This window comes from Poecile atricapillus, chromosome 2, assembly GCF_030490865.1.
Source record: "Poecile atricapillus isolate bPoeAtr1 chromosome 2, bPoeAtr1.hap1, whole genome shotgun sequence".
Lineage (NCBI taxonomy): Eukaryota > Metazoa > Chordata > Aves > Passeriformes > Paridae > Poecile > Poecile atricapillus.
The window spans coordinates 66180748-66206371 of record NC_081250.1 but is presented as its reverse complement, the minus strand read 5'-3'; the positions used below and the strand labels follow the sequence as shown (position 1 = coordinate 66206371).

The following is a 25624-nucleotide window of genomic DNA, read 5'->3' as shown; positions in this document are numbered from 1 at the left end:
TGCACTTGTCACTGTATATTCATTGTGCTGTATCATTTATAGAAAGACTCCTTTTTTAAAAAGTTTTTATTTAGAAAAAATCTCAGTGTAAACAATTGTACCACTTCGATTTTATACAAGAAACTCATGAGATTGTGCTTCACTAGAAAGTTGTTAAAAACATAATAAAGGCTTCCTGAAAGGCAGAAGTACACATGTTGATCCAATACATCTGCCAGTACAACACTTAGCTTTCACTGTGGCTTTTTCACCTTCACACATTTTCAGATTGAACAGAATCGAAAGTTCTGGACAGACAGTGAAGAGAAGAACCAGGAGAAATTCACTGGTTTAAAAGTTCATTGATGTTTTGCCTTTTTTTCTTTTTTTTTTTTAATAAAAAAAGAAAAGCAACCCAACTTACTCCATATGATGGACAAAACCCAGCATCTTGACAGATTAGTCAAATTAGCTTGTAGCAATCCTCATTCCATGAGTTTCTGTGCACATGAAACAGCAGAATTCAGTCCTTGGTTTGCTGTTGCCTTTGTATCGTGACAGTCTCTGCAACGTAAATTCTTTGGCTTTCAGTTAAGTCTAACATGGAACATCTTATGCACCAAAGAATAGATTCATATTATAATCCAAGACACCACAAAGTGTGTGGTCCTAGCATTCAAACTTATCAATGCTTACAGCCTGGAAAAATGTTAAGGCTCAGAAAGAGGGGGGAACTATTTTACACTACTGCAGAAGAGCTGAATGGAAAAAAAAAAAATTAAGCATTGTACTACTTGTTCTCTAGGTACTCTGACTAAGGAGCATGTCAGCACAATGGCTGGATTCAGGCGGGGGTAGGAAATGTCAGCTCTGGAGTTTGATCATTTACCGTTAACAGAGCAGTTGTAACAGCACCTATTTTTTCACTCTGGCTCTAGAGAAGTAGAGCATAGTCGTGCCTCTGGAGCTGGATGGCAGCAGCCTATGGAAATCCACCTGACACATGTACACCATGGCATCAGTAACTTTCAGGCACATGTTACAGTACCATCGCTTTCATTATGGCTAGACCTCCCACGCTGAGAGGATTAACAAGAAACAACCAGCTCATGGTGGCCTGGTATCTTCCAAAAGTGTGTGTGTTTTCAACCTTTCAGCAGCTATATTAAGACAAATAGGAATTAAGTACAATTCCAGAGGCAAAAGTGACTGAACACAGCTGTAGCTTTTGCCTTTCTAGTAATGGTAAACCATTTGTAAGAATTACTTTTTAACCAGATCTAACCTGAAGACAAAAATATTCTACTGCTGCCCTTCAGTTGGTTTTCTTAACATATTTTGGTCTCAAAGGAAACCATTTACACTTCATTGCGGGAATGCAGAAATGCAGTACAACTACCAATGCTGAAAATACTCTTGAATTGCACAGTAACTACTTGTTAGCTTTCCTTCACACACACAGAGGCATGTCTCTGACACACACACATGGGGAAGATACCAATGCTTAGTACATTCAATTTCCTAGAAAGAAAGAAACAAAAAAGCATCCCCCCCCCCCCGCCCCCTCCAAATACACTATTTGAAAATTAGCGAAGATAGAAATCCCTCAGCTACTGTACAGAGACAGCCAGGGACAGAGCATCCAGACTTTTATTACAATTCATCCCTTGCCTGACGCAAGACAAAACTATGAAGTGATTCAAGGTCTCTTGTTCCGTTGTGTTCACTGACTTTCTTTCCACCTCGGAAAAGCAGAAGTGTAGGATAACCACGTACCTTCAAAAGACACACACAGGAAAAGAAACTTGCTATTAATGTTCAAACTTGTATCCAACACTCATATTTACCTGATTCTGAAAAGCCATCAAACCCCTCTAAAAAAGTAAGCCATTTTAATTTAAAAAACCCAAACCTACAGCAGAACTTTCAGTGCCAACCTGCAATTTCTGAACATTCAGAGAAAGGGGTAATACATGTTCCTCTAGGCTCTTGGAATGGCAGCTTCAGCTCTGTCTTCAATCGTCCGCCTACCAGCCCTGAAAATCTTTTTTGTTCTAGGAATAGAATTTGGCATTGGATACCACAAGACTGCCCCGGTGCTTTTAGAGAGAGAAAGCAGGGACTTCTTCAGCTTTGTCCAATAATGAGAATGACCAAGTCTGAACAAACAGTTCAGGAAAGAAATGGTGTCACCAGGTGCCTCTTTTTGGCTAACAGAGACCACAGCTGTACTCTCAGCAGGCACCTGGAGTGCAGCAGCCAGTTGGGCTGCACACTGGAGCCTCCAACATCTGGTACACAATACTGTCCCCTTCCTTTCAGAACCTTCACACTTACAGAAAATCTGTTGCAGACGTTACGTTCCACAGTGCAGTCCACTTCTGCTATTTTGACATCAGTCAAACCTGGAAATTGCTCTTTGGCAAGGTTCTCCCAGGTTGGAGCCAAGTTCTTACAGTGACCACACCTAGAAACAAAGGAGGGAGACTTGTTTAGCAGATACACTTTCCACTTTATCTCTACTGTCTTGCTGCAATTGCTGTAAGTTTAACTAGCAGCCTTTCCTATCCCCTAATGATTTGGCCCTCCAACTCCCTTGCACTATTATGTCAGTAAATGAGCTAAGAAAACAAGTGATTTTATTTAAGTTAAGCACTGAAGTACTTTCTGGTCTTTGTTAGTCTTGCCTGGAATGGTATTCTAGATGTTGGTACATTAATATTTTACCCCACAGAGGAATATGAAGCCAAACAAAGACAAGCACAGAGAATATTTAACTGGAAAAAAAGATCTCTTGGAAACAAAAATGCTTTAGGAAGACATAGAATATCTGTAGAACGAATTAATTTTTCAGGTACCATATGCCAGTTATGCTAAAGCTCCATAGCCCAATTTTAATTAGTTAAATGAGATTTTAATTTCCCTATTAAATTTCTTCCAGTTCCTAATGTCCTCCTTGACCAATGCATAGCAAAGCATTTATTTTGTTTATATTTTGAACTTGGCTTAGCCAAGTTCCTAATGTGAACTTCTTACTGCCTTCAAGAATTCCCAAAGAACTTTAGACTTTAAAGCTGCATTGCTCATTCTGTTCTAACCCAGCTGCACCTTAATTGGGTTATTAAAACAGACCCATAATTGCCTCGAGGCTGGACTGGGGCATTTACAAAAATAATGAAAGATGTCTCAGCAGAAGTTTTCTTAATGCAAGCCAGTGTGTATTTAAATCACCTTGTTAATACACAGTGACAGTATAAAAGCATTTCTGACCACGCACAAAAACTACTAGAACAGGATGATTTTTGTGCTTACGATGCAAGTTAACATTAGTATTTATCCAAAACTAACTGAAGGGCAGAACTAAAAAGCAACATAATAGTGTTTGCTGAGCCCTACATAAGTTAATCCACTTGGAAGAGAATATGGTCATTTATATGCAGAGCACTACAGGCAGTCACAAGCCTGACTTTCAGAGCCAAAACTAGGATACGAGCTACATAAATATAGAAAGTATTTTCCTAAATGGTGGCTTTCTGAGCATTGCAACCAGTCAGCACACACTGGTGACTCCACACCCTGAAACTGCTGTTTCTCAGCCTGCCATCCAACACTGATCCTGTGAGATCCAGCAGCATCCCATGAGAATCTCATGAGATGAGTACATGGTATTATTAACAAAAGATAATCAAAAAGGGAGAATTTAAATCTCAAACTCTCACAGAAAATGCTGCTCCAGGTAATGAACTGTAGACATGCCAACAATATGATTTTTGGGTTCAGAAACCAGACTGGAAGCTGCTCTTGAACAGAGGTGTAAATTCAATTTCCCAGCCAGTTCTGCAGGTGGGGCAGAAGCAGCACAGGCACAGACTCAGTCCAAGTCCCTCCCAGAGTACAGAGGGAATAAAGGCAGTGAGGAAAGAGCAGTAAATGATGAGGAGTGTGTGTGCTATGGGCAGGCTTCTTTTTCACCCAATGGTGGCAGGTACTCTCTCACATCCAAAAGCAGATCTTACTGATGGAAGAGAGCACAGAAGTGGTTCTCAAGAAGCAGAGGGTGACAACACTGGAAAAGCCTGCAGCATTGAACTTAAGTGAAATGAAATGTTCCCAGGTAATTCTTGCCGACGCTAAGAAACACATTCATGCCTACTGTCAAAGTTAAACTGCAGTATTTTGAGATGCCTGAGCACATCTAAATATGGGTTGCATTTGCTTGTGTTGCTTTGTAATGGGGCCTTTCGTAACCCAAACAAAAGATCTTTCCATATTTTATACACCGTGTTAATAGAATGCTAGTGATTAACTCAGAGATGTGTTATCTTTCACACAGTGAAATACAGCTTAATTTTTATCTCTCCCCCTACACTAGGCTTCCCACTGTTGGCTACAAGACTAGCAATGGATGAGCCAGATGGCATACAAAATAAGATGAATTCTATAAACCAGACAGAGAACCATGAAACTTTCAGAAAGGGAATAGTAAGAAAAAAGGGGAAATACTTGTTCTACAAGTTTGTAATACTGAGGTCTTAACCAGCTGGGGGTCCCAGGCTCTGCTGGATATAGCAGGAATGGCAGATGCCAGACACCACTTTCATCTGCCCTTCCAATGCTTCCATTGGGTATCTACATCTACACCATCTGCACTTTTACCTTGGATCCCTCTAAAAACACACTACATGAACATACACTCTTAAGAACATCTTTAAATTGTCACTTGTGCAAATTAGTTTTTTGGCAGTTATTTGAAGAGTAACAGGCAATTAATAATCCACAGCTCAACAGTCTGTATCAAAACTCAGGTGTTCGAATGAGGCTTCCAAGCGAGGCTGGAGAGTGCCCAAAGGCCAGCCTGCTGTCCTTTCTCAGCACTGAGATATGGTGATATACTCCTCTCATCTTACCCTCATCCAGGGATGGGAGCATGCTGCACCTGCAAAGAAAACTTCACTCTCCCTGCTACCCCAGCAGTACCTGGAGGCTGACACGGTAAACCTTCTGTGTCAGCCTTTCCACAGAAAGGGAGCTCAAGGGAGCTAAACAAGACTGAGCTTTTTTTTTTTTTCCTGCAACTCTTGCCAAAACACACATTCTTCAGCTAATTCACAGTTTAGAGCAAGACAACAAATACAGTACTGCAGCTCAAAGACCTAAAGCAACTAATGCACTCACAGCTTAGGCCAGAAATAATCCTGAACAGCAGCAGCTGCAAACTTACCATGGAGCGTAGAATTTAATAAAGGTGATCCCCCTAGCAATGGTTGCATCGAAGTCTTTTTCAGAGAGAGAAAGCACTGCAGCCTGCCCCCAGAAAAAAAGAAAAAAATCAGAAAAAAAAGTCAAAACTTTTTGTATATACAACATCAGCCTACTGAGCTTTCACCTTCCTAAAAGGGAACCTGAAATTGGGAAAGATAATATTGTTGGTAATATAAACAAGAGTAGCAGCAGCAGACCTCCTTTTACTTCTCAGCTACTTTCCTTCCCTAGAGAGATGCAGAGAAAAGTGCATTTTACATGGAATCTCATCCATAACTGGAGAAACAAAGCCTTCCTATTTTCAAAGGATTTGCCTGTATCCAAATTTTCAGTAATTGCAAAAAATCACCTTAATTTTAATACACTATGTTTCAAGGAACAGCCCTTAGAGGAGTTGGCTTCAAGCAGGTAATGGCCATCTGAGATTTTAATGAGGTATTCAAGGCACACAAGTGATGTCTCAAGAGCTGTTCTTTCTGTTATTTCTTTCCCTGCATTGCATGCACAGAAAAACTGTTACCAGAAATACAGATTTGCCTGTCAAGACGACATCACAACACCACCCTTGCATGGGTGCCAGGAAATGTTTCTACTCCTGATAATATCAGGAGTGAAGGAATGATGGGAGGAAAGCACATTGCTTACAGTCTCATGTGAGACAATAGAGCTGAAACTTCATTTTTTTGCATGAGACCTTTAAGGGTGGGAGAGATTAAAAACAAATAAATGTACCTCATGCCTACAAAAGCTTCAAATTCAAATGGAAGCAAAAGAAAAGCAAGATCACAGCTGACAGTACTATCAATTCTATTTTAACCCCAGTAAGTTTTGTGAAGCCAAAAATAAATTTGAAAATCTGAATTATCCAGTACCTTTAAACATTTCTGTAAATAACTGTTAGTTCATGGAACTATTTCACTAAGCTGAAGTGTTATTACATCTAAATAATTATTTAGAAATTAGAAATTATACTTTTCTACTTTCTAATTATTAAATAATCAGAAATAATTAAATGAAGCAAAAAGTTAGCACTATGGTTCTGCTCTCATTTTCCTAAATGGATATCTAAAACTGACGTTCCAAACATAATATACAATCTAAGGTACAAAATTTGAAAACCTGATTAGTAACAACTTCCCCATGATTCACACAGTAAAACAAATTTTAAAGATCTGTAGATTACTATCAGTATAGCAATGTGAACTATACAACCACTAAAATAAATTTAATATCAGATATCTCAATTTTAGCTTTCTGTCTCAAAAAAAGACATCTAATACAATCACATAATCTGAGCATCTGCTGGTCACACTGCCTTAATCCACTTGGATCATCTTTTGAATGACTTTAGCCATGTCTGGCAGTAGAGAAGTCTCATGGATGTAAAAAGTAAAGCTTCTGTTAAAGGGCTGGCAAGTACTTGGGCTACATAAAACATGGGGGGAATCCAAGCAGGGGTTCAACACTTGGACACAAATTTGGAGTGGGAACTCATTGCTTTTGCTGCCTCTGGTACCAGCTGTGGTCAACTGATGGCAAATGCAGTCTGTTTGCTGGATATAGGGGCTGGCCCCTTGTTTCAAAATTCATGAAAACAAAGGGTCAAGGGGTCTGAAAACAAAAGTTTTAAGGACAAATTGAGTCCTACACTATGTCTACTATTTTTTGGCAAAAAAATTTCCCCCAACAATCCTTTCCTCTTTGTGTGTGTGTGCTGGTGAATGCAAGGCAGAAGTGGGAATTTGTGCCACATGTGGTTTGTGTTATTTCTATAAAAATAGAAAGACAACTAATTACTTTCGGCATTGTACTAACACCAGCTCATTGGGATCTTCCAAATATGAGGTCAATTAAAAAATAAAAATTGAAGAGTATGAAAATTGCAAATCTATGTGGTCTGTAATGTTTGGTAAACCACTAATGCTGCTGGAAAAATCAGCTGGGAAAGGTAATATTCTCATGTAAGAAGCTGCATACAAACTGTTTTTATATTAATAATATTGTTGCCTAATTACTTAAGTTCATTTTATATCACAAGGGAGTGTAAATCCCTGTCCCTTACTTTATAGGCAGAAAGTATGTTCTAAACATTTCATGAAAAATTATATTTTAAATCCACCCTAATTTCTCAGCCTCATCAATTTTTCATTCATCTTCAAGAAAAATGGCAGATAAAATGCCAAAGGGATTAGAAAAGACAGAAAACTATATGACATGAACTACAACTGCAAAGGTTATTTCTGCCAATTTCTTCACAACATAAGCCTGTAGCTCTTACAGCCAAGATTAAAATAAGTCTCCAAACCCCAAGGAGTTTTATTGTCACAGGGCATGTTACCTTACCATATTGGTACTGGTCTTCATAATCTTTGTTCATTGTTTCTTCAGATCTCTAAATAGAGAACCCTGGCTTTTTTTTTAGGGACTTAGCAGTGTGCATCATCCTGGGTTCAAGTGAACATCTTGCAAGAAATGTTCATCTCTATAGTGGTGAAATATGCTGTCATATAGACCCAGGTGCCAGCAGTTCCATGGGCCAAAAAGACCACATTTAAGCCTGTATCTAAATAACTTCTTGCAACCATAAAATAGAAATCAGATTTTTTTCCCTTCTCCAATTCATCAGGATAATAGAAGTATCGCTAGGATTTATGATCTGATTCCACTCATTAATTACTCAAAAAAAAAATAAGCAGGGAAGTATTTGGTACAGTTTACATCCAGAAATTGTCAAGCTATCAGAAAGACACACATGGAAGACTCAGGCTGCTAAAACAGTCAGAACACCTTACATTGCTGCAGCTTGCAGGAGCACTTACCTCAGCACGGGTGGGTTCTGCAGGTGGCTGTAGGGCTTCGACAGGTTTATCTGCAGGTGGCTCTTTCCCAGAGCTCTGTAGTTGTGAATCCACGTATTCTTTTAAGGAATCAAAATCCCTCTTCCCTTTGTACTGGTCACCCTACAATTAGCAAACAGTTTGTGCAACCTTCTATATACATTTGACATAACAAATAAATAACTACTAGCAAAACATAAGATTGCCACGTGTAAGCATATAAATAATAAATATGATTAAATAGTTCTTAAACTTCTTTATGACATTCCATTCACTCCATGTCTTCAGCTTTTGCCATAGATTCTTCAGTACCCAAAGGGAACAATCTAAAATTTCCTTGAAATGAAAGGTATTTTAGAAACATAGAAGCACATTTTTGAAACTTTGCCACTTTGACCTTCTGGTCTCACTCTAGTCAGCTTTTCCAAAGTTTTATTTTTTTGAATGTAACTCTACTACAAGGAACAATAAAATACCCACTGTGCTTTGGGTGTGATTTCTGTTACCCTGTGAGCTCTACACAGCGCTTTGGCAGGCTGAGAACCTTAACTTGCATGTCTCTGGACTACACAGTCATTCCTCTGGCCTGTGCACTTGCCACAAATCCTTGGGAAACCCAAACAGTAAGACAATGCACTCTGGGCACCTAAGTTCACGTGGGAGCAAGAGGTGCTGCAGAGCAGACATTTCCAATGGCACCACTCTCACAAAAGTCTAATCTTATTTTTTAACCTGCACATAAAGCAGTCAGCCAGGTCTCTGAGAGGCCACAGTTTACCTTGGATGCTTCCCCATATTTCAGGTACTTTCCAAATCTAGAGAACAAGACAATCCAGAGATTGTCAGAACAAGAAATCAGAGCACTTGTGAGCAGCTTCTAGTCTCAAATCCACTGTCTGCCCTCTCCAATCTGGCTCTTGCATGACTGCCCTCATGGCTGGCTGTGAAAATCAGTACTAATTTTCCTCTTCAGAAGAGAGATCGTATCTTTGAGGCATTACATATCCATTTTGGATAGAATTCTTGAGATGTGGTCCATGTGGTGTGGGCTGCAAGACCTATCTCCTCTTGCAGACAAGGAAGATTCTTTAAGAAACATACCATCTTCCATACATTAGAAGGAAGAACAGACATCTCTTCAACTTTCATTAATCATTGGAACTCTTTCTACACATTTTCCTTCTTTTGTAGTTGATAATGTTTCCTGAAACTACTGCCCCTTTCCTGGCACTGGGTGTCAATCCCTAAGGAGCAGGAAGCCTGTACCTGTTTGTACCTGTGCCAGCAGGTCAGGGTCAGGGTTCCTCCCAGGGTATCTGCTGCATCTCACCAACAGCAGTGCTGTGATGCCAGACTCCAGTTATGGCAAAGGGGATGAAGGTATTACAGACAAGGCTGGATGACTGAATCAGTTCTCTTCCTTCAGTATCAGAGCCACCAGAGAGAGTTTCAGGAATTTCTGGGCCAGATTACTGGAAAATTGTTGAGGTTGTTCTGTGCTTTTTCAAATATGTTGTATCAGCCCACAGAGAAACGTGTGATTTTGGTGGCAGTATTCCATCAAGGAATACCACACTGACAGTGGGAAAAGACAGTTTGATGTCAACTGAAATACATCGCTCAGATTAATGGCTGAGGTTCAGCTTTACCAAATACAACAGCAGTGATTTTTTTCTTTCCTTGCACTCTTGATTCAAATAATTCCAAGGAACTCCAACTTCAATTATTACAACGTTTAAACTGAAGTTTAATTAGCTGAAAACCTCTAGCCTTGGACATGACACCATGCTTGATTTGAGCACTTCCTCAGCTTCAAGCTGTGCTGCTGACATGTGCCTTGAGAGGTCACAAGGCTGCACACTTATCTGAATCTGGTTGGGATTCAAAAATGCAGGGGCTGCTTCATTTAAATTCCCTAGTGTCTGATCTTACAGGGATGCTTATACCAAACCTCCCATGCAGTGGTATGTACTTATGGCCAGTTTCTCTATAGAGTACCAGAAAATTGCCACAAGCAGTGGCCACTAAACTGTTTTGAGTAGAAAAACTTAACGTTGCTGATAGTGTAAATGTTCAAAAAGGAATCCAAGATGAATGGGAGAAAACCTCTTCTTCCTTTCCCCCTGCTCTTAGCAGGTAGGAGCCAGAAGTATAGTCCTGGGTTCTCTTGCAGACCTGTTTTTAATATCCATTGAATATATTTAACTAATCTTGAAATTGTGAAACACAGTATAAATAAAACTAGAATTTATAATATGTTTATTTACTGCTGTTCATGTGTGTGGTATTTATAAATATTTTATCTCCCCATAATTTCAGAATATTTTAGCTCTCTGAATTGCTGCAAGGAAAAATGTCAATTGGGCTCACAAGATTCTCACTCGCAATGTCATGTGAAATGTTCAGGTTTATATAAGAAGGAAAATTTGCATCTCTAGACATCACTCAGCAGATGGGCACCACTTAGAGATAAGAACCTTCTGATACACATTGTGAAAATTACATACTTTATTATTATTATTTCTATTTCAGTTATGTTTTTGTGTTACACAGGAAGTAAAATACTATGATAAAGTAAGCCCAGAATTTTCACACAGCAGCATAACTGGAGCTACTGCTTACAGATTTATGAACATTTATCAGTTATTTGCAAAATACAGAGAACAAAAACCTTTAACTTTTATCTATGGACAAAGTCTACCTCTTCTAGTACCCAAATGAACCTCCAACATCTTTTCTCTCACAAGCAGACTTTTGTATATGTCCACTTGATTTTTTTTTTTTTCCAGAATGTAAGCATAGCCCAAATATTATTCAGAGAAAAATGGTGTAATCTTATGCTGAACTTGCAGACTCACCTTTTCACCATTCCTAAACCAGAGGAGTGTGGGATAACCACGAACTTGGGCTTCAGAGCAGACTTCATAATGCTGGGTACAGTCGACCTACATTTTGGGAATAAAACCCAAAACTATTCAGTGCCTAAAATAAATATACAACAGGCATCACAGCATCCCTTGTTTAAAAGCTCAGAAAAATAAAGCAACAAGCAATACAAGGCTTGGCAAAACTCAGTACCAAGTACTGTCTTGAGAATGATTATGTCTGCCTTCCAAACAGTGGTTTGGTTGTATAATTGGGAGGCTCTGTGTGTATTTGTTTTGTTTTGTTTTTTTTTAAAGAGGGATCAGGGAGGGAGGTATGGCTAGAAGGAAGTAGCAGCAGTTACAAAGAACAATGAAGACATAATTAAATACCTCAATTAAAAACTACTTGGTATTCTCAGCTAATAAAATCAGTGCATGGACAATGAGACACAAAACACTAATGTGAGAGAGCTTTAAAGTGAAGACATACTCGTTCACCCATTTTTTAAAAGATTACTCTTAAAAGACTTCAGAAGGCATGCCAACAGCTAGCAAGTGAACTGTATTCCAAGGGAAGATCCAAGTGCATAGCAACATTCAATTCTAATATGTCACAAACCGGTCTGTAAAGTTACTAGTTTATAAGCTTTTCACTTGAAGATCAGTTCTAAAGATTAAACGGTGTTAAGACACTATTCCCCCAGATTAGATGAAGGTCATGGTTCAACCTTCTTAGAAACAGTTGTGTTTCCTGTTTACTTACACACTTAAAATCTTAGCCAAGACATGCTTCAAGAGATGTTTTACAAACTATACAGTTACATAAAATTGTCTAGGCATCAAGACAAATCTTAGTGGAGGTATTAAATAGCAACTGTCAGTAATACAAACTGCAAACACCACAGACAACTAATTAAAACAGAAATTTTGGAAATTTATTATTTTTCTCTAAATACTGGAGAATGGTAACTTCATAAAGATTAAGCAATGATTTCATAAGAGAGCAAACAAGGGTATCAAAAAGTACAGAAAGATTCAAAGGAGAAAATGTTTCTGGTATTTCATTCTCAGAGGGAATCTTAACTTTATATCCACCAGGTCTGAAAACATATGCATAAATATTTTTGTGTCTTCTCTGAAGTTCAACTGTGCTTATATATGTGCATATATATATATATATATATGTATGCCTCATCTAAAGTTCAACTCTGCTGGCCTGTGCTGTACATGCACAACATACTCAAATCAACACATTTTCAAAAGCACTTTAAAAAAAAAAAAGTCAAGCTCATCCCGCCTGCTACAGCTGGAAGTGCTGTGAGGGCAGAGGCAGGGGAGACAGCTGCAGGAGAGTCCCTCTGCAGGACTGACAACACTGCTGCCATGCAGTATTTCAGATCAGTGGAAGCACTATGGAAGTTTAGGGATGTGGAAGTTGAGCCTGGTCTGATTTCCACTGTTGGCAGGGATTCCCATCATGAGCCACCTGGACTTAGGTATGGGTCAGCAAATAAAGCCAGTAACTGCAACTGCCAGACCACCTCCATACCTCTGCACAGAAGTCACTCCACGTACAAGTAACAAGCTCCCATGGTAAATACACCACAGAACCTGGTTATCAACCCTAAGGGAAATAGTAAAGCAGGACATGATATCAATTTTTAAGGTGTAAGACCCCCTGAAACCTTTTAAAAGTTTTATGGGGAAAAAGAGGAAAAAAATCAAAACCAACAAAGAAATAACTCATCATAAATACCCAGTAGGGATAAAGCTTGTCAAGAAATCCAACGCTGCAAAGAACAAATTAAAAGTCACTTTCCCACTCAAAATAAATACTGAAGTCTGTCAAGTTCTGACAAAGAAAATGAATAATAAAAAACAAGCCTCAAAATATTACTCCCTGCATCTGAAGTATTGGACTTATTCCCAGCTCTCTGAAATGCAGAGAGGCAGCTTTGTTTGCAACAAGGCTTTGCTTAAAATGGGGGGAGGTCCTATCAGCTGTGGATGTGTGAGGAAAAAAAAATAAATGACAGTCTCAAAATCAAAATACAAACTATGACTATAAAAGAATTTAAGAAGTGACAAACAAAACAATTGTTATTTGTGAATCATAGCACAAAAGACATGATTCTTGGCTGAAACATACATTGACACAAACCATATTTTCAGACTAAGAGTGCTTCACCTACCTTACCAATCTTGACAGTTTCCGAATGCTCAAAGACTTGAGCCAGCTGTTCCCAGGTTGGGGCCAAAGCCTTGCAGTGACCACACCAAGGGGCAAAGAACTTGATGAAGTGATTACCTTTTAAGTAAAAAAAAAGAGCAAAGAAATATTTAGCTCATTTGGAATGAACTTGGCTGCAATTAAAGCCGAGGTACTAATCTCGGGCTGCAAATTTATCACGGTATTTCCTGAGTTAAAGATAGGAAACACTGTGAATCAAAGGCCAGGACAAAATACTTCAGCAATTAGGTTTTCAATACTGTATGCAGTCCCACAGCATTGCCAAATTTCCTGAAAATCCAAACAGCTTCACAATCTCAAGCCAACAAGTGAGGTATTAAAACTGATACTTTAAACCTAACCATTTACCTTAGTGTTTAATTCTACCATGTCAATCAGTTGCCCTTTTACAGACTAGAAAGAACTACCAAGGAACTGTTGATAACAGCATAAACTGAAGTATTAAACTTTATGCAATGGTGTTTACTAAGAAACTCTTAAATCCATGAATTAACTGAAAAATGATGTTCAGTTTTCCATTCTTCTTTTTCTGCCCTGCTCTTTGAATTTTCATGTCAATTACTCAGAAATTTCTGCCTTTACTAGATGTTCATGGCATTTTATGCAGAGGACAGTCTTTGTGATATCTCCTACTAATGTTTAGTTTAAAAGTACATATTATTGATTGCCAGGTACCAGAATATGCAATTTCTTTCAATTAAGATTAATTACTTAAAATTGCTGCACACTTTTGCACACTTTTGCAAGGCAAGGCTCTGTTAAATTAAATAAAAACTAACCTAATTAAAATAAGGGGAAAAAAATAATTTTCAGGAAACAGCAGCAACTGGTTTCGAAGTTGTTTCTGAAGTTTGAAGGCTTGTCCACAAAGGAAGGTCAGAGGAAAGGCAGTGCAAAATAATCAGGAAACAAACTGCAGTAATAGTGTACTCTAACTTGACTAGTCTGCATGAGGAAGACTTTCAAACTGATCAACATGCTCTGTGTTGGTCAAGTAAACCACAAAATTAAATTTCCCATGAATTAGTAAGAACATTAGTCAAAATCAGCTATTCTTTACCATGTACTCTGACATGCTCTCCTCAATAGAAAACAATATAATTAATTTTTGTCTCAGAGCAGCAAAAAGGTACGAGGCTATTTAAGAACAGAAGTCAACCCTGCTGGTGTAACTGCTAAGCCTCATGTTAAATTTAAGCACCGAACTTCTCGTAACTGAAGTCAAGAGAACAACAGATTTACAGATGATCATAAACCTGCTTAACCATCAGATATGACTTTAAGAATGTCTCCTCTAAGAGAGCCAGTGAACACATAATAAAAGCACTAAAACATTTACAATGCACTGAACTTTACAGTTTTAGTTGGTATTACTTTTAACTTACTGAGAAGGTAGTTAAGTTGACAAATGCTTAGCATATCACTGATGGCTTAGAGGAAAATTAATTGAGAACTTTGACTGAATTCCACATTAAGCATTAAGCCAGACATGCTGGGAAATTTTAAGTTAGCTGCACAAAATGCTGTTTTACGCATGAAAATATTTCTTATCAGCTAATGGTTACTTTAAGAAGTTCTAGTTTGACCTCCCTGGTGATACCAAATGGGCAAACATTTAATTTAATCCAGCCTTTCTTTTTTAGATAACAGATGGAGAAAGTAGGATCCTCTGTTGTCATGCCAGCCCCAAGTTTGTATTCTAAGATTTTGTCTAAAAAAACATCATATGAGGGGTGAAATTTCCCATATTAGGTATACCTCCTGGCATTAATTTTAAAGTTTCCAGCCAAAATACTTTTTAAAGTAGCCAAACAGACAAAGTGTTTTGCCCTCATTAAGTTCTGGAGGAAGGAAGCTAAACAATATCAAATAAAGGGCCAGACTGGAGTGGGATGGGAGCTGGAAGGAGGAAGCGGGTGGATTATACGTGTCCAGAATAACAGCTTGGGATGAAGAACAAGCCAGCACCTAGGGAAGGAGGAAATGGGACTTACAAAAACAACAACAAAAAAACCCAAACCAAAACTAACCAACAAACAAACAAACAAACAAAAAAGTGCCGTGACTGAGCAAGGAACTCAGGAAAAGAGGCAGTTTAGCCGAGCAAACCCCACTAGCTTTTTCCCTGGGATTAGGAGGCATAATTTTACTGCCTTCTGAGTGCTGTACTTCAACTTTCTCATTGTCTGCAGTATGTCTTTTAACCAGTGCATTTTTACATAGTTTGCAGTTTCATACTCTTCCACTAGGTATTACTGGAAAATAAAAGTGGGAAGGAGGTACCCTGAAAACTAACATTTCTAGTGCAGACTTCCCACTATTAACATCTCTGTAACCAAGTTTCTCCAGAAAAAACAGTTACCTTTTGCTATGTGCATCTTGAAATTGTCTGCTGACAGTTCATACATTCCCTGCTTAGGTTCAGGAGCTTTTGGTGGTTCCACATCAGATTCTGGGTCCTAGTCACGAGAAAAAATAACTTTTATTTCTCTTCTATAACAAATACACAACATTTGTTTCCTGTATCACACCATTCTGCGATAGTGCCATAGACTCTGAAATTTTAAATTCCTAAAGCAATGTCCTTATTTAGCTTGATTTAGGTACCTAATGTTTCCTAAGAAACAACTACTTGAGAGCAAAAGGTGAAAAGAACTGCCACATAAAAGAGAGTTACCAGAGTCTGTGGAGTACCAGTCTTTCACTGTGCTGTACTACAGTCACAGGGCACAGTAATTGCTGTGGCATTCATTACATCACCATATACATATTAACATGCTTAAATTATATAACAGTGCCTCCAGAGCGTCACACATCAGCCACAACTGCCATCACACCCATTTCAGTGGTCTCTGAGCTATTTAAAAATAGTGCAAAAGCTATTTTCTGCTCCCTTAGTGCCAGAAGGAATGCTGTCTACCTAATGGCTCCACGAAGTCAGCAACAATGGAAATAGAGCAAACAATATATATAACTTGCACGAAACTCATGAGCATTTCAGCAAAAGCAAGTGAATACTTTCTAGATGCCAACCCTAGAGCTGAAAATAATTTTTTAGGAACCTCAAAGTGTATTTCTTAAAGTAATTAAGCATTTAAAGTTCAATTATTAAAAATACCATGTTTGCTTAAATGTCATCACATTCTAACTGTGCTTCAGCAATCACAAATTTAATTTTAGGCAAGGCTTGGCTCCCGTTTGTGAATGATACCCCTAAACTTAATGATTTTCCTAGTGATGGTATTAGCTTATCTTACTTAACTGATAATTTTAAACCTTTTCTTTAGGCCACAATATTATCAGAAAGTAACTCAGCTAAAGATGGCACCCATTGCTTTAAGAGGTAATTAAGCCAAACACAAATGCAATTTATAATGTATTAGAGCTAAATTGCTTTTCTTACTCTAGAAACATTATGGCCTACAGGTGTCAAATGAATTGACAGCAAGGACTGTATCTTAAAATGTCAAATGTATAAGCACTAAAACTGCATTATGTACCGTAATTTTAAAAGCAGGAAACAGAGAGCAGGTCACAGGATGACAGATTTAATTACTACTCTGACTTACGTGTAGACTGTTTCAGATTGATACTGCAACCTAACTTTTATTCTCAGGAGCAGATTTCCTCCTGGAAATTAAAACTTAACTTAAAGAAATGATAGATAAGTATGCTAGCAGAAAAGAGCATTTTCTTTTCACTTACAGATGGTTCCTCATTTAGTTTCTCTAACATCCAATTTTCCAGTGCCTGGAAGTCCCTAGGGCCTTGGTATTTCAGAGGTTCTTGTCCCGGTTTAAGCAACTTTAGCCTAAAGGGTCAAAATGTAGAGAAGAGTGAGGCAAAAATTTTCACACAGGAAATATTCTCAGAAAGATAATGGGCTTTGCTAATCTATGGCAATGCAGCTCAGGCTGCAATAAGAGATCTCTTGACTATTAACATCAGCATCAGGCACCCCTTTCAGAATAAAATGTCATGGCTAGAACTTAGGACCCTTTTTCATTCCCATGTAAGCTTTAAGGAGATTTTTAAAAGAGAAAATAAGACATACCAAGTTAAAAATCAGCATAGTGTAATATTACTTTGATCAAGAAGAAAGAGCAATTTAAAAATTGCAGTATTCAGTTCTATGAATCCTATTTCAGTTTGTCAAAGAGCATCAATTTTGTTTTGTTCACCTCTCTCCATCACCAAAGGAAAAATATCTAGTGCTTATTTTCCCAGGAATTTCTTTCTCACCATTTGTTTCCTGACTGCTGTTGTAGTGTAGGGCTTTTCATCTGGTATGAAACTGATTAAAAACACCCTGAGACAAGTCAACAGGACAAGAAGATAAGTAACTGCTTGTACATATCCAGACTTCATGATTTTAATGTTTAATAATTACTATCAAAACTTTTCCATAGACTACGTAAAGCTTCTACTACTGCATTTTAAGTTACAATTTGAAGAATATTTAGTAAAGGTGTGATGCTGGATTCTGACCTAGCCTTATTTTTTAAAGCAAATCAGAGTTTCAGTTACTACTGTCACCTAACCCTCAGTTCCACTTGCCAAGCTGTCATTTCATACTTTAGTTTCTTGAAATGTTTTTCTCTCTTCTTGTTCCACAGTTGGAAAAAATGAACATATCAAAGTGTTGAAAAACCACATAATGCAAATACATTCAAAAGAGATAGGAAGTCCCACTGTCATTTCTGTTCAAGGTATTCTTGAATGTTCCTTGTGATGACAGAAAGTCAGAATAATAAGGAAGCAACAAAAATTAAAAAGAAGAACATCTAAAACACACCTCCTGGCACTACTTTTGAAAGTAACAAAACAAATTCAGGTAACATCTTAAAAAAAGCTAGCTGCACCTTTATTCTCTGCAAACAAGGGTAAGTTTCTCTAGTTCAGCTGAGAAAGTATTGATTTTGTAGTACCAAATAATCCTGACACACCTGTGACAGCAAGTGCAGGGAGCTGCTCAGCTGCTTTTTCTCTAAGGGGATGAAGAGGGAACGCAGCCTTTCCCTTGACAGGTGTTTGGAAGCAGGGTAGGGACCAGCACATCCTGGACTTGAGACAATACCTCTGCCTGAGGAAGCTGTGAAATTTCCCTTGCTGGAGGTTTTTAGAAACAAGCTAGTTCAAAACTGACTCAGACAGGAAGAGAACTGATGCCATGAATTCCCCTTCATTGCTGTATTTCTATACCTAGCAGATGACTGCCTTATTATTTTTAACTTTCCAAATAGATAAAAGCAAGCATAACTATTCCTATATATTCAATGACCTCCAAGAGGAGGGAGGGGAAAAAACCCTCCAGCAATTACACATCCATTGATTTTTTCCTGTTCAAAATTTCTGCCACTCTATTTTACGAGGAGCAGCGCCACAATATAATCCATGCAAATATGCAACGACAACCAATGCTCACTTCTGGACATATGAAAGCAGAACTGTAATATTCATTCTTCCTTGGGATTTGTAGCAGAGACAAGACACACACTGTCCTTAAGGACAATTCCTATCTCAACAAGGCCTGTACTATTTATAACTTTCAGCTTCTACTCAGTTGCACTCATCTGTGTCCAAGTGGGTGCAGCCAGGAGCGAATGAAAAGTTCAGGCTGTTACTGGGCTTGGCAAAAACACCAGACTAAGAGAGCAAAGGAAAGAAAACTGAAAAATACAGGCTGTGGAAGGGCTATAGATGACTACACTCTCCACTTATCCCCACTAAGATGAGTAATTAATATAGAAGTTGAAAGGATCCCATCCATATTTGCAAAAAAATTTAAAGAAGACACAAGTAAAAAGCAAATCCTTTTGCTCTTTTTCTGGCAGTTTAAAAGGGAACATACATGTAACTCAAAGGCACTGACCTCTTGTAGATACTCTAGACCATGTTCTGCCTACCAAAGCTGAGCCAGTAAGACATATATCCTTGATAACGGCATAAACAAAAACTTTAAAATATTAGATCAATATAAGGAAATTTAGCTAGGAAAAAGTCCACACAATATCACCACTGTTATGCTAAGTGACACTATTAATTTATTGCTTTATGAGCACTAAGTTCACTAAAAATCTAAGAGACCACCTCTAATGCAATTATGATGGGTGCAGTGTACTGACAAACTTGTGGCAAGTTACTTTTAAAAGTGCAGTTGTTAGAAACCAGCCCTGTCATGCATATCACAGCTGCACAATGTACTGTTGCTTCAGAAAGAGGTACTCCTAGACAAAAGAACAGGAAGATTCCAGACTTCAGTTAAACACAGCCACCTTCCAAGACATAAAACAGCTTCTTGAAAGGAAAAAAAAATAAAAAAAAGCATTAAGAGTACTGTGTATCACATAATACTTGGCAACACGGAAAAAAGGCTTAAAATGAATACAGCAGGTCCAAAGAAACCCAGCAAAAATATAGCTTAGAAGTTAGCATCAAGAAATTGGCAGTGGATTATGGAAAACTGGAAACGAAAAACAGGAGCAGATTTCTTCCTATACTTACGTAGGGTATCCTCGCACGCCAAATTCAGAGCATAGTGGAACATCTACAGTACAATCCACTTTAACAACATAGACCTGTGGGTTTTCCATGTTGTTGTATTTATCTCCCAAATCATTCCAAGTTGGCTGGAGGCGCTGACAATGTCCACACCTGTGAAGGAACAAGATACTGTTTAATAGCTGCTCACATTTAGAAGGGAATGAGCCCATGGAAAAGTCATATGCAGAATGGTGATTTTTATTAATTTAAACAAATTTTTAAATCAAAAGTTCAATCAGTTACATCAGAAATCTTCCACACTCAAGCTGTGTTACACTAAGCAACAGTAAATGCTATTAAGAACTGTAGCATGCTGCAAACACATCTCATGTAAAAATCATCAAGATTTGAGAACCTCTTGCTACTCTCCTTTTATAGTACAAATTCTGTGAATACCCCCCTGAACTTAGTAAAGCTGTTAATCAAAGCACTGTCAGTCTTCCAGCTTTCTAGAAAAATCTTGCAAGGTTGCCCAGCTTGCTTTACATTCTAATATTTCATAATTCCTTTTTTTTTTAGCAGTAGTTAAGAAGATCATGGCTTCTAGCCTCTTTGTAATGCTACTTGCACATCCATGCTTCAGAGAAATTGTAACACACAAGTCAAGAAATGTCACAACTGATTCCTCAATACGATTTCCCAAAATTTTGATAACCCTTGTGGGTCCCTTCCAACTCAGAATATTGTGTGAAAATCCTCCCATCCTATGCTCTTCCCCAGCAGGACACCATCATATATCTCTATATTCTGTGCATAAAGAAAACTAGCCTCACACAGCTCCTACAACAGCACAGAACCTCCTCACAAGCAAAAAAATAGCTATTATTCTTCTCACTGTTTTCCTAGTCTTTCAAGTCATTATAGCAATACCCTATTTCTCAAAGTATGATGGAAAGTTTTAAGGAATGGATTTTCATTTCTCCTTAATGGCTGCTTTTGCCAACCCTCCAAGACATCTAAAAAATACAAAGTTGGAGTAACAGAAAACATTCTCGGACTGACAGTATGAAAGCAGTTATTGCTTGGTATGATCTACAGCATCTACTTTGTAACTAACAATTAAATCACTATTATGACTTTGGAGAACTTTCCTCTAACTTAAAATAGTTTCACTCATACAAATGATTTTGAGTATGTGTAGAAAAAGTTGCACATATTTATACCTTTCTAGGTATCCTGAGACCATTAAGAGAAAAAAAAAAAAAAACCAAAACCAAAATAAAAAGCCTTGAGATTTACTTTAAGCTAAAGAATTTTTTCTGATCTTAGTAAAGTCCTGTAACAGGCACAGTGGGTAACACATGCACCCACGATGTGGCTGAATACAACCTCCTATGTGACCTTATTCTGAATTGTCCTGGTGAAGGGATACAATGTGTTATTATTAAAATCAAATATTCCTAAAATATTTAACTTCTGACTGACGTCCCTCCATAGTCAACTCCTTCACAGAGCTTGAAGTAAAAGAAGGATTTTAGATACCCTAATCCCTTTCCCTAGCAGATGCAGTGACTCAAAACACCAAATGAATACTGGCTCTCGTTAGAGAACAGAGCATGGAAAACTAGGTAAGGGAATCCCAATTAATTAACCTCCTGTTTTTCAAGTACAACAGAGCTGCCTTGTCCCTATTTAACACTGTGATCTCTGCTATACACACCCCTTCCCTTCCTTCTTTGGATTATGGAAGCTAAAACTGAGAATAAAGCAGGAAACGTGTTCCTATCTGAATCAGTAATCAACTAGTTAGTCGTTCCTGGTTTGAAAAAAACCAAACAGCATTATATAGAAGGAAATAAATGACAGTCCCAAAAATGCTTTTTCTGAAGTTCCCAAGGAAATATACATAAAACCAAGGAGGGCAAAATCAAAGAGCAAGATCATGCAATATCACATGCTTCCCTCAGCCCCATGCACCTACAGTCCTTCGCTGCTGCTACTCCACAACACATTAGTGGGGCTGGAGGAGCTGCTGGGGACAGTGGAGACCTCGGTGTCAATGATGAGTTCTGCTCTTCTATCCCTACATAGGCTAGAAAGTTGTAAGCATCCACAAACTCCACTGACAAGCACAAATGAAGATCCAAAAGAGGCTAACACAGACATTTCTGGGGGCCACTAGTACAGCTTGAGCTCTGCAGCCAGCAATGGCAGCTCCACAGCAAGATACAGCTCAAATCCTTATCCAATTAAAAACAGACATAGATAATGGTATAAGCAGTCCAGGACCAGTCTTACTCTGCACAGAATTTAACTCAAGTGAAATCCAGTCAACAGAGTTTGATTCAATTCTGCTGCAAGTTGGTGGACTTGACAGGCTGGTTTACCAAGAAAGAACATAGGTTGAAAAGATCCATTAGAGTCAAATTAATGAAATTAAACTACTTAATTGAGATTTCTGCCTGCTAAGGAACCAGAGGAACCTCATTCCTCTGCAGAACTGCAACTGGCCTGGCAAAAATTTTAAGAATACTTTGTGCAACCAAGACAGTAATCTGTTCTGTCCCCAAGTGTACCTATGAAGTGGGACAGCCTTCTGAACAAAAGCCTTATGACATCTGATGGCAAATGACTTGGAATGCTCTCTTCTTGGAGTATCCTGCCACCTCTGAAGCAAATGCAGAACCTCATGTGCACCACCACTGTTTCTGAGTGAGGCCCTCAGCAACATTTGTTTCAAGAATCTGGAAGAGAAGGGCGGTGTTGGCTCTAACGCAGCTCTTACTGGTAGTATTGATGATGCAACATTAGCAGCACCCACATAAATCTGAAAGACAATCCCTGCTGAACCTTGGGCAGCTTGCTGTTTGCCTTGGAACGACAGACAACAGCCTGTGGGACGCCTTAGGAGATTAGCACATCACCTCAGAACAGGGCAAGAGGCTCTAACATAGACTCCAGGACTGCCAGGCTGCCCCCCTGATCCCACTGACAATAAAACTACTGGTGTGTATAAGCACCTCTCTCAGGCACTTGGATGTTCCCTTCATTCTGCTTTTCCCTTGGACCTGAAACCTGGTCCCGTTGCTGCCAGCCCGGAGCCAGAAATCCAGACCAAGGGCCTTGCAGCCAAGAACCAGAGATCTAGAGGAGATTTGCTAAGGATGAGGAGAACATCCAGAGAGGCTGCAAAAAATCTGGGAAACAACACAGCTCCCTCACACTTATGTTGGACAGAGATCCTCAGCCCTCCCAAAGGCACAATGTAATCCAAGTCTGCAAGGCCAGCGCTCCCTTTGATCTGCACTGAGGATGTGCAGCATATACGGGATTCTGCAAAGGCCCTTTTGGCAGAGGGTCTCCTACAAACAGTGTCTTGGGATAAGAGAAAGCTCATCTAGTTTTAGGGATGCCTGTGAAACAGTCAAAGTGTGGACAGACACAGACATCATCACCTGAGTACAGAAGAGAAGTACTCCTGTTCTGCACAGGCATTTCTTAGGCCTCACTGCACTCTCAAGCAAAAGTCCTTCACCAGCAAGTCAGGCGTCCTCCACTTTGTGATCTCTGGAGAACAAAGGCATCTGCTCTTTCAAGCTTTTATTTAACATTTTCACATGGCATAAATAAGTCAATGTTAATAACAAAGAAAAGTTTTCAAAGGAAACGCTTTCCTGCTATGGATTTCAAAGACTCTCAAGTGCTTAAATGGCATCATGTAGCAATGGACAACTTTGGATCAAAACATAACTTTTGCACATTGTTCCCTTGACTTTATTTTATCTAGATTAAAGAAAACTTGGGAGGGGAAAAAAAAAAAAAAAAAAAAAAAAAAGAAAAGATAACCCTAACAACCCTAACAACAGAACTCCCAATAACATCTACTGGATATCAGTATGATAAAAAAGGGTACGGGAAATGGCAAAGAAAACAGAGGAATATGAACAACCATGAGAAAGACCCAGAGATGAGAAGTACTGTCCTCTTGACTAGGAATATCCCGTAAAGCACTGTTCCCTCATTTGTCTCAACCATTCTCGTGCCAAAAGTATCAGTCCAGGACAAAAGCCCAGCGGGTCTCTTGCAAACCTAACAACTCTCCAGCTCTCCTACAGATATACCTGTGGCCTCGGGGATACAGCACGGTGGTTAACACAGCAAATTTACCCTTAAACTTCGTGACTGCAAGGAGAACATCGGTTCTGCAACAACAGCATCTGCGAGCTTGGGCTGGGGGGCGCAGGGTCAGTAAGTGACGGTGGCCAAGCAGCAACTGCTCTGGGTCTCTGCAGCACGCCGGAGCGGCTGCCCCGGCAGCCCCAGCCGGGAGCGCCTTCGGGCGCCGATAGGTTCGACCTGATGATCTCAGAAGTCTTCTCCAACCTAACCCAGCCCGTGGCTCTGTGGCGGGGGTGGCCGCCGAGGCCCGGGCCAGGCACACGCGGGGCTCCCGCTCCCCGTCCCAGCCCTTCCCGGCCCCCGGGGCTGTCCCTCCCGCCAGCCCCCGCTCCGGCCCCGCCGCGGGGCTGGGGCCAGCGCGACCCCGCGGCCTCCCCGCCGGCCCGGCCCGGCCCCACCGCCGCCGCCACGTCAACGGGGAAGAGGCGGGCGGAGGGCGCGGGCCGGGCCGGGCCGCGCCGCGCTCGGGTACCCACCACGGGGCGAAGAACATGACGAAGTGGGGGGCGGCGGCGGCGCCGTGCCGCAGCATCTCCGCGCTGTAGAGGTGCCGCCCGTGAGGGTCCCCCGCCGCCGGGCCCGGGCCCGGCTCCGGCTCAGCCCGCGCCGGGCGGCCGCAGAGCACGGGGCCGAGCACGGCCAGGGACAGGACGCGGCACCACGCCGGGCCGGAGCGGAGCGCAGCCATGGCAGCGCCGGAGAGCGAGCGGGCAAAGCCCCGGGCGGGCGGGCGGGCGGGCGCTGCCGCCTCCGCCCCGCCCCGTCCGCGCCCCCGCCCGCCTCCCTCCCCCCTCCGCGGGCACCCCCGCACGCACGGCCGGAGCCTCCTGTCTGGAAATACACCGCCCTGTAAAAGTGCTGCTTGCTATCTTTCATGTCGTTTATTAATTAACTTGCCCTATGCATCCGTGTTAAAATTTAAAACAATTGCAGATTTTATGTATTTTTTAATATACAAACATGCTTATTTCTGGAAGCCCTTAATCTTATAAAAGCATTAAAATTTATATTATATTATATTATATTATATTATATTATATTATATTATATTATATTATATTATATTATATTATATTATATTATATTATATTATATTATATTATATTATATTATATTATATTATATTATATTATATTATATTATATTACATTATATTAATATCATATAATATATATTTTATATTATATTTTGATTATATTGATCCATAAAAATCTATATTAGATTATATTATAATCTATAAATTAGATTATATTATTATCTAAAACAATAACAATTTTTACACAATTTTAACACACTCGTTTCTGGAAATAAATAATTTTATAAAGGCCTTAAAATATTGTTTTTATAACACATCATATCTGTTTTATGTTATATATTAATTATATTGATACGTGGATTTATATTAAAATTTCAAATAAAATTTTTTTGGTATCTGTTTACACAAGCACACATACTGCAATGAAGCTTTTTGTACAATAAATGAGTGATGAGAAGGCAGGTGTGGTGGTACCAGATCCATTAAGGATGCTGTGCCTCTGGGAGGAGATCCTCAGTCCCCAAGATTTTCAGTCCCAGCTCCATGCCCAACTGGAAAGAAGTCCTTGTTCCCTTGGCTTGGTTCCCTTACTTCTGAAGGAAGGGAACAAATCGGTGCTCACACTGCTCGAGGGTTTTTGAGCTGCAACAGAGTAACGACAATCATTAAATAGTAATAATAGTAGTAGTGAATAATACTACAAGGTCAGTATGAGATAGCTGCAAGCTGA

At 39.5% G+C, this 25624-nt stretch overlaps 1 protein-coding gene across 1 annotated transcript; it reads right to left on the bottom strand.

Annotated features, from left to right (window-relative positions):
- Positions 1-1611: 1611 nt before the first annotated feature.
- Positions 1612-24586, bottom strand: TXNDC5 (thioredoxin domain containing 5). The gene is made up of 10 exons (XM_058831287.1): positions 24335-24586; positions 19701-19850; positions 16902-17007; positions 15559-15655; positions 13138-13253; positions 10937-11023; positions 8061-8201; positions 5201-5283; positions 2317-2446; positions 1612-1755 (listed from the first exon to the last, which is right to left on the bottom strand). The coding sequence occupies exons 1-10, from the start codon at positions 24544-24546 to the stop codon at positions 1633-1635; spliced, it is 1245 nt and encodes a 414-aa protein (XP_058687270.1). The 5' UTR covers positions 24547-24586; the 3' UTR covers positions 1612-1632.
- Positions 24587-25624: the final 1038 nt, after the last annotated feature.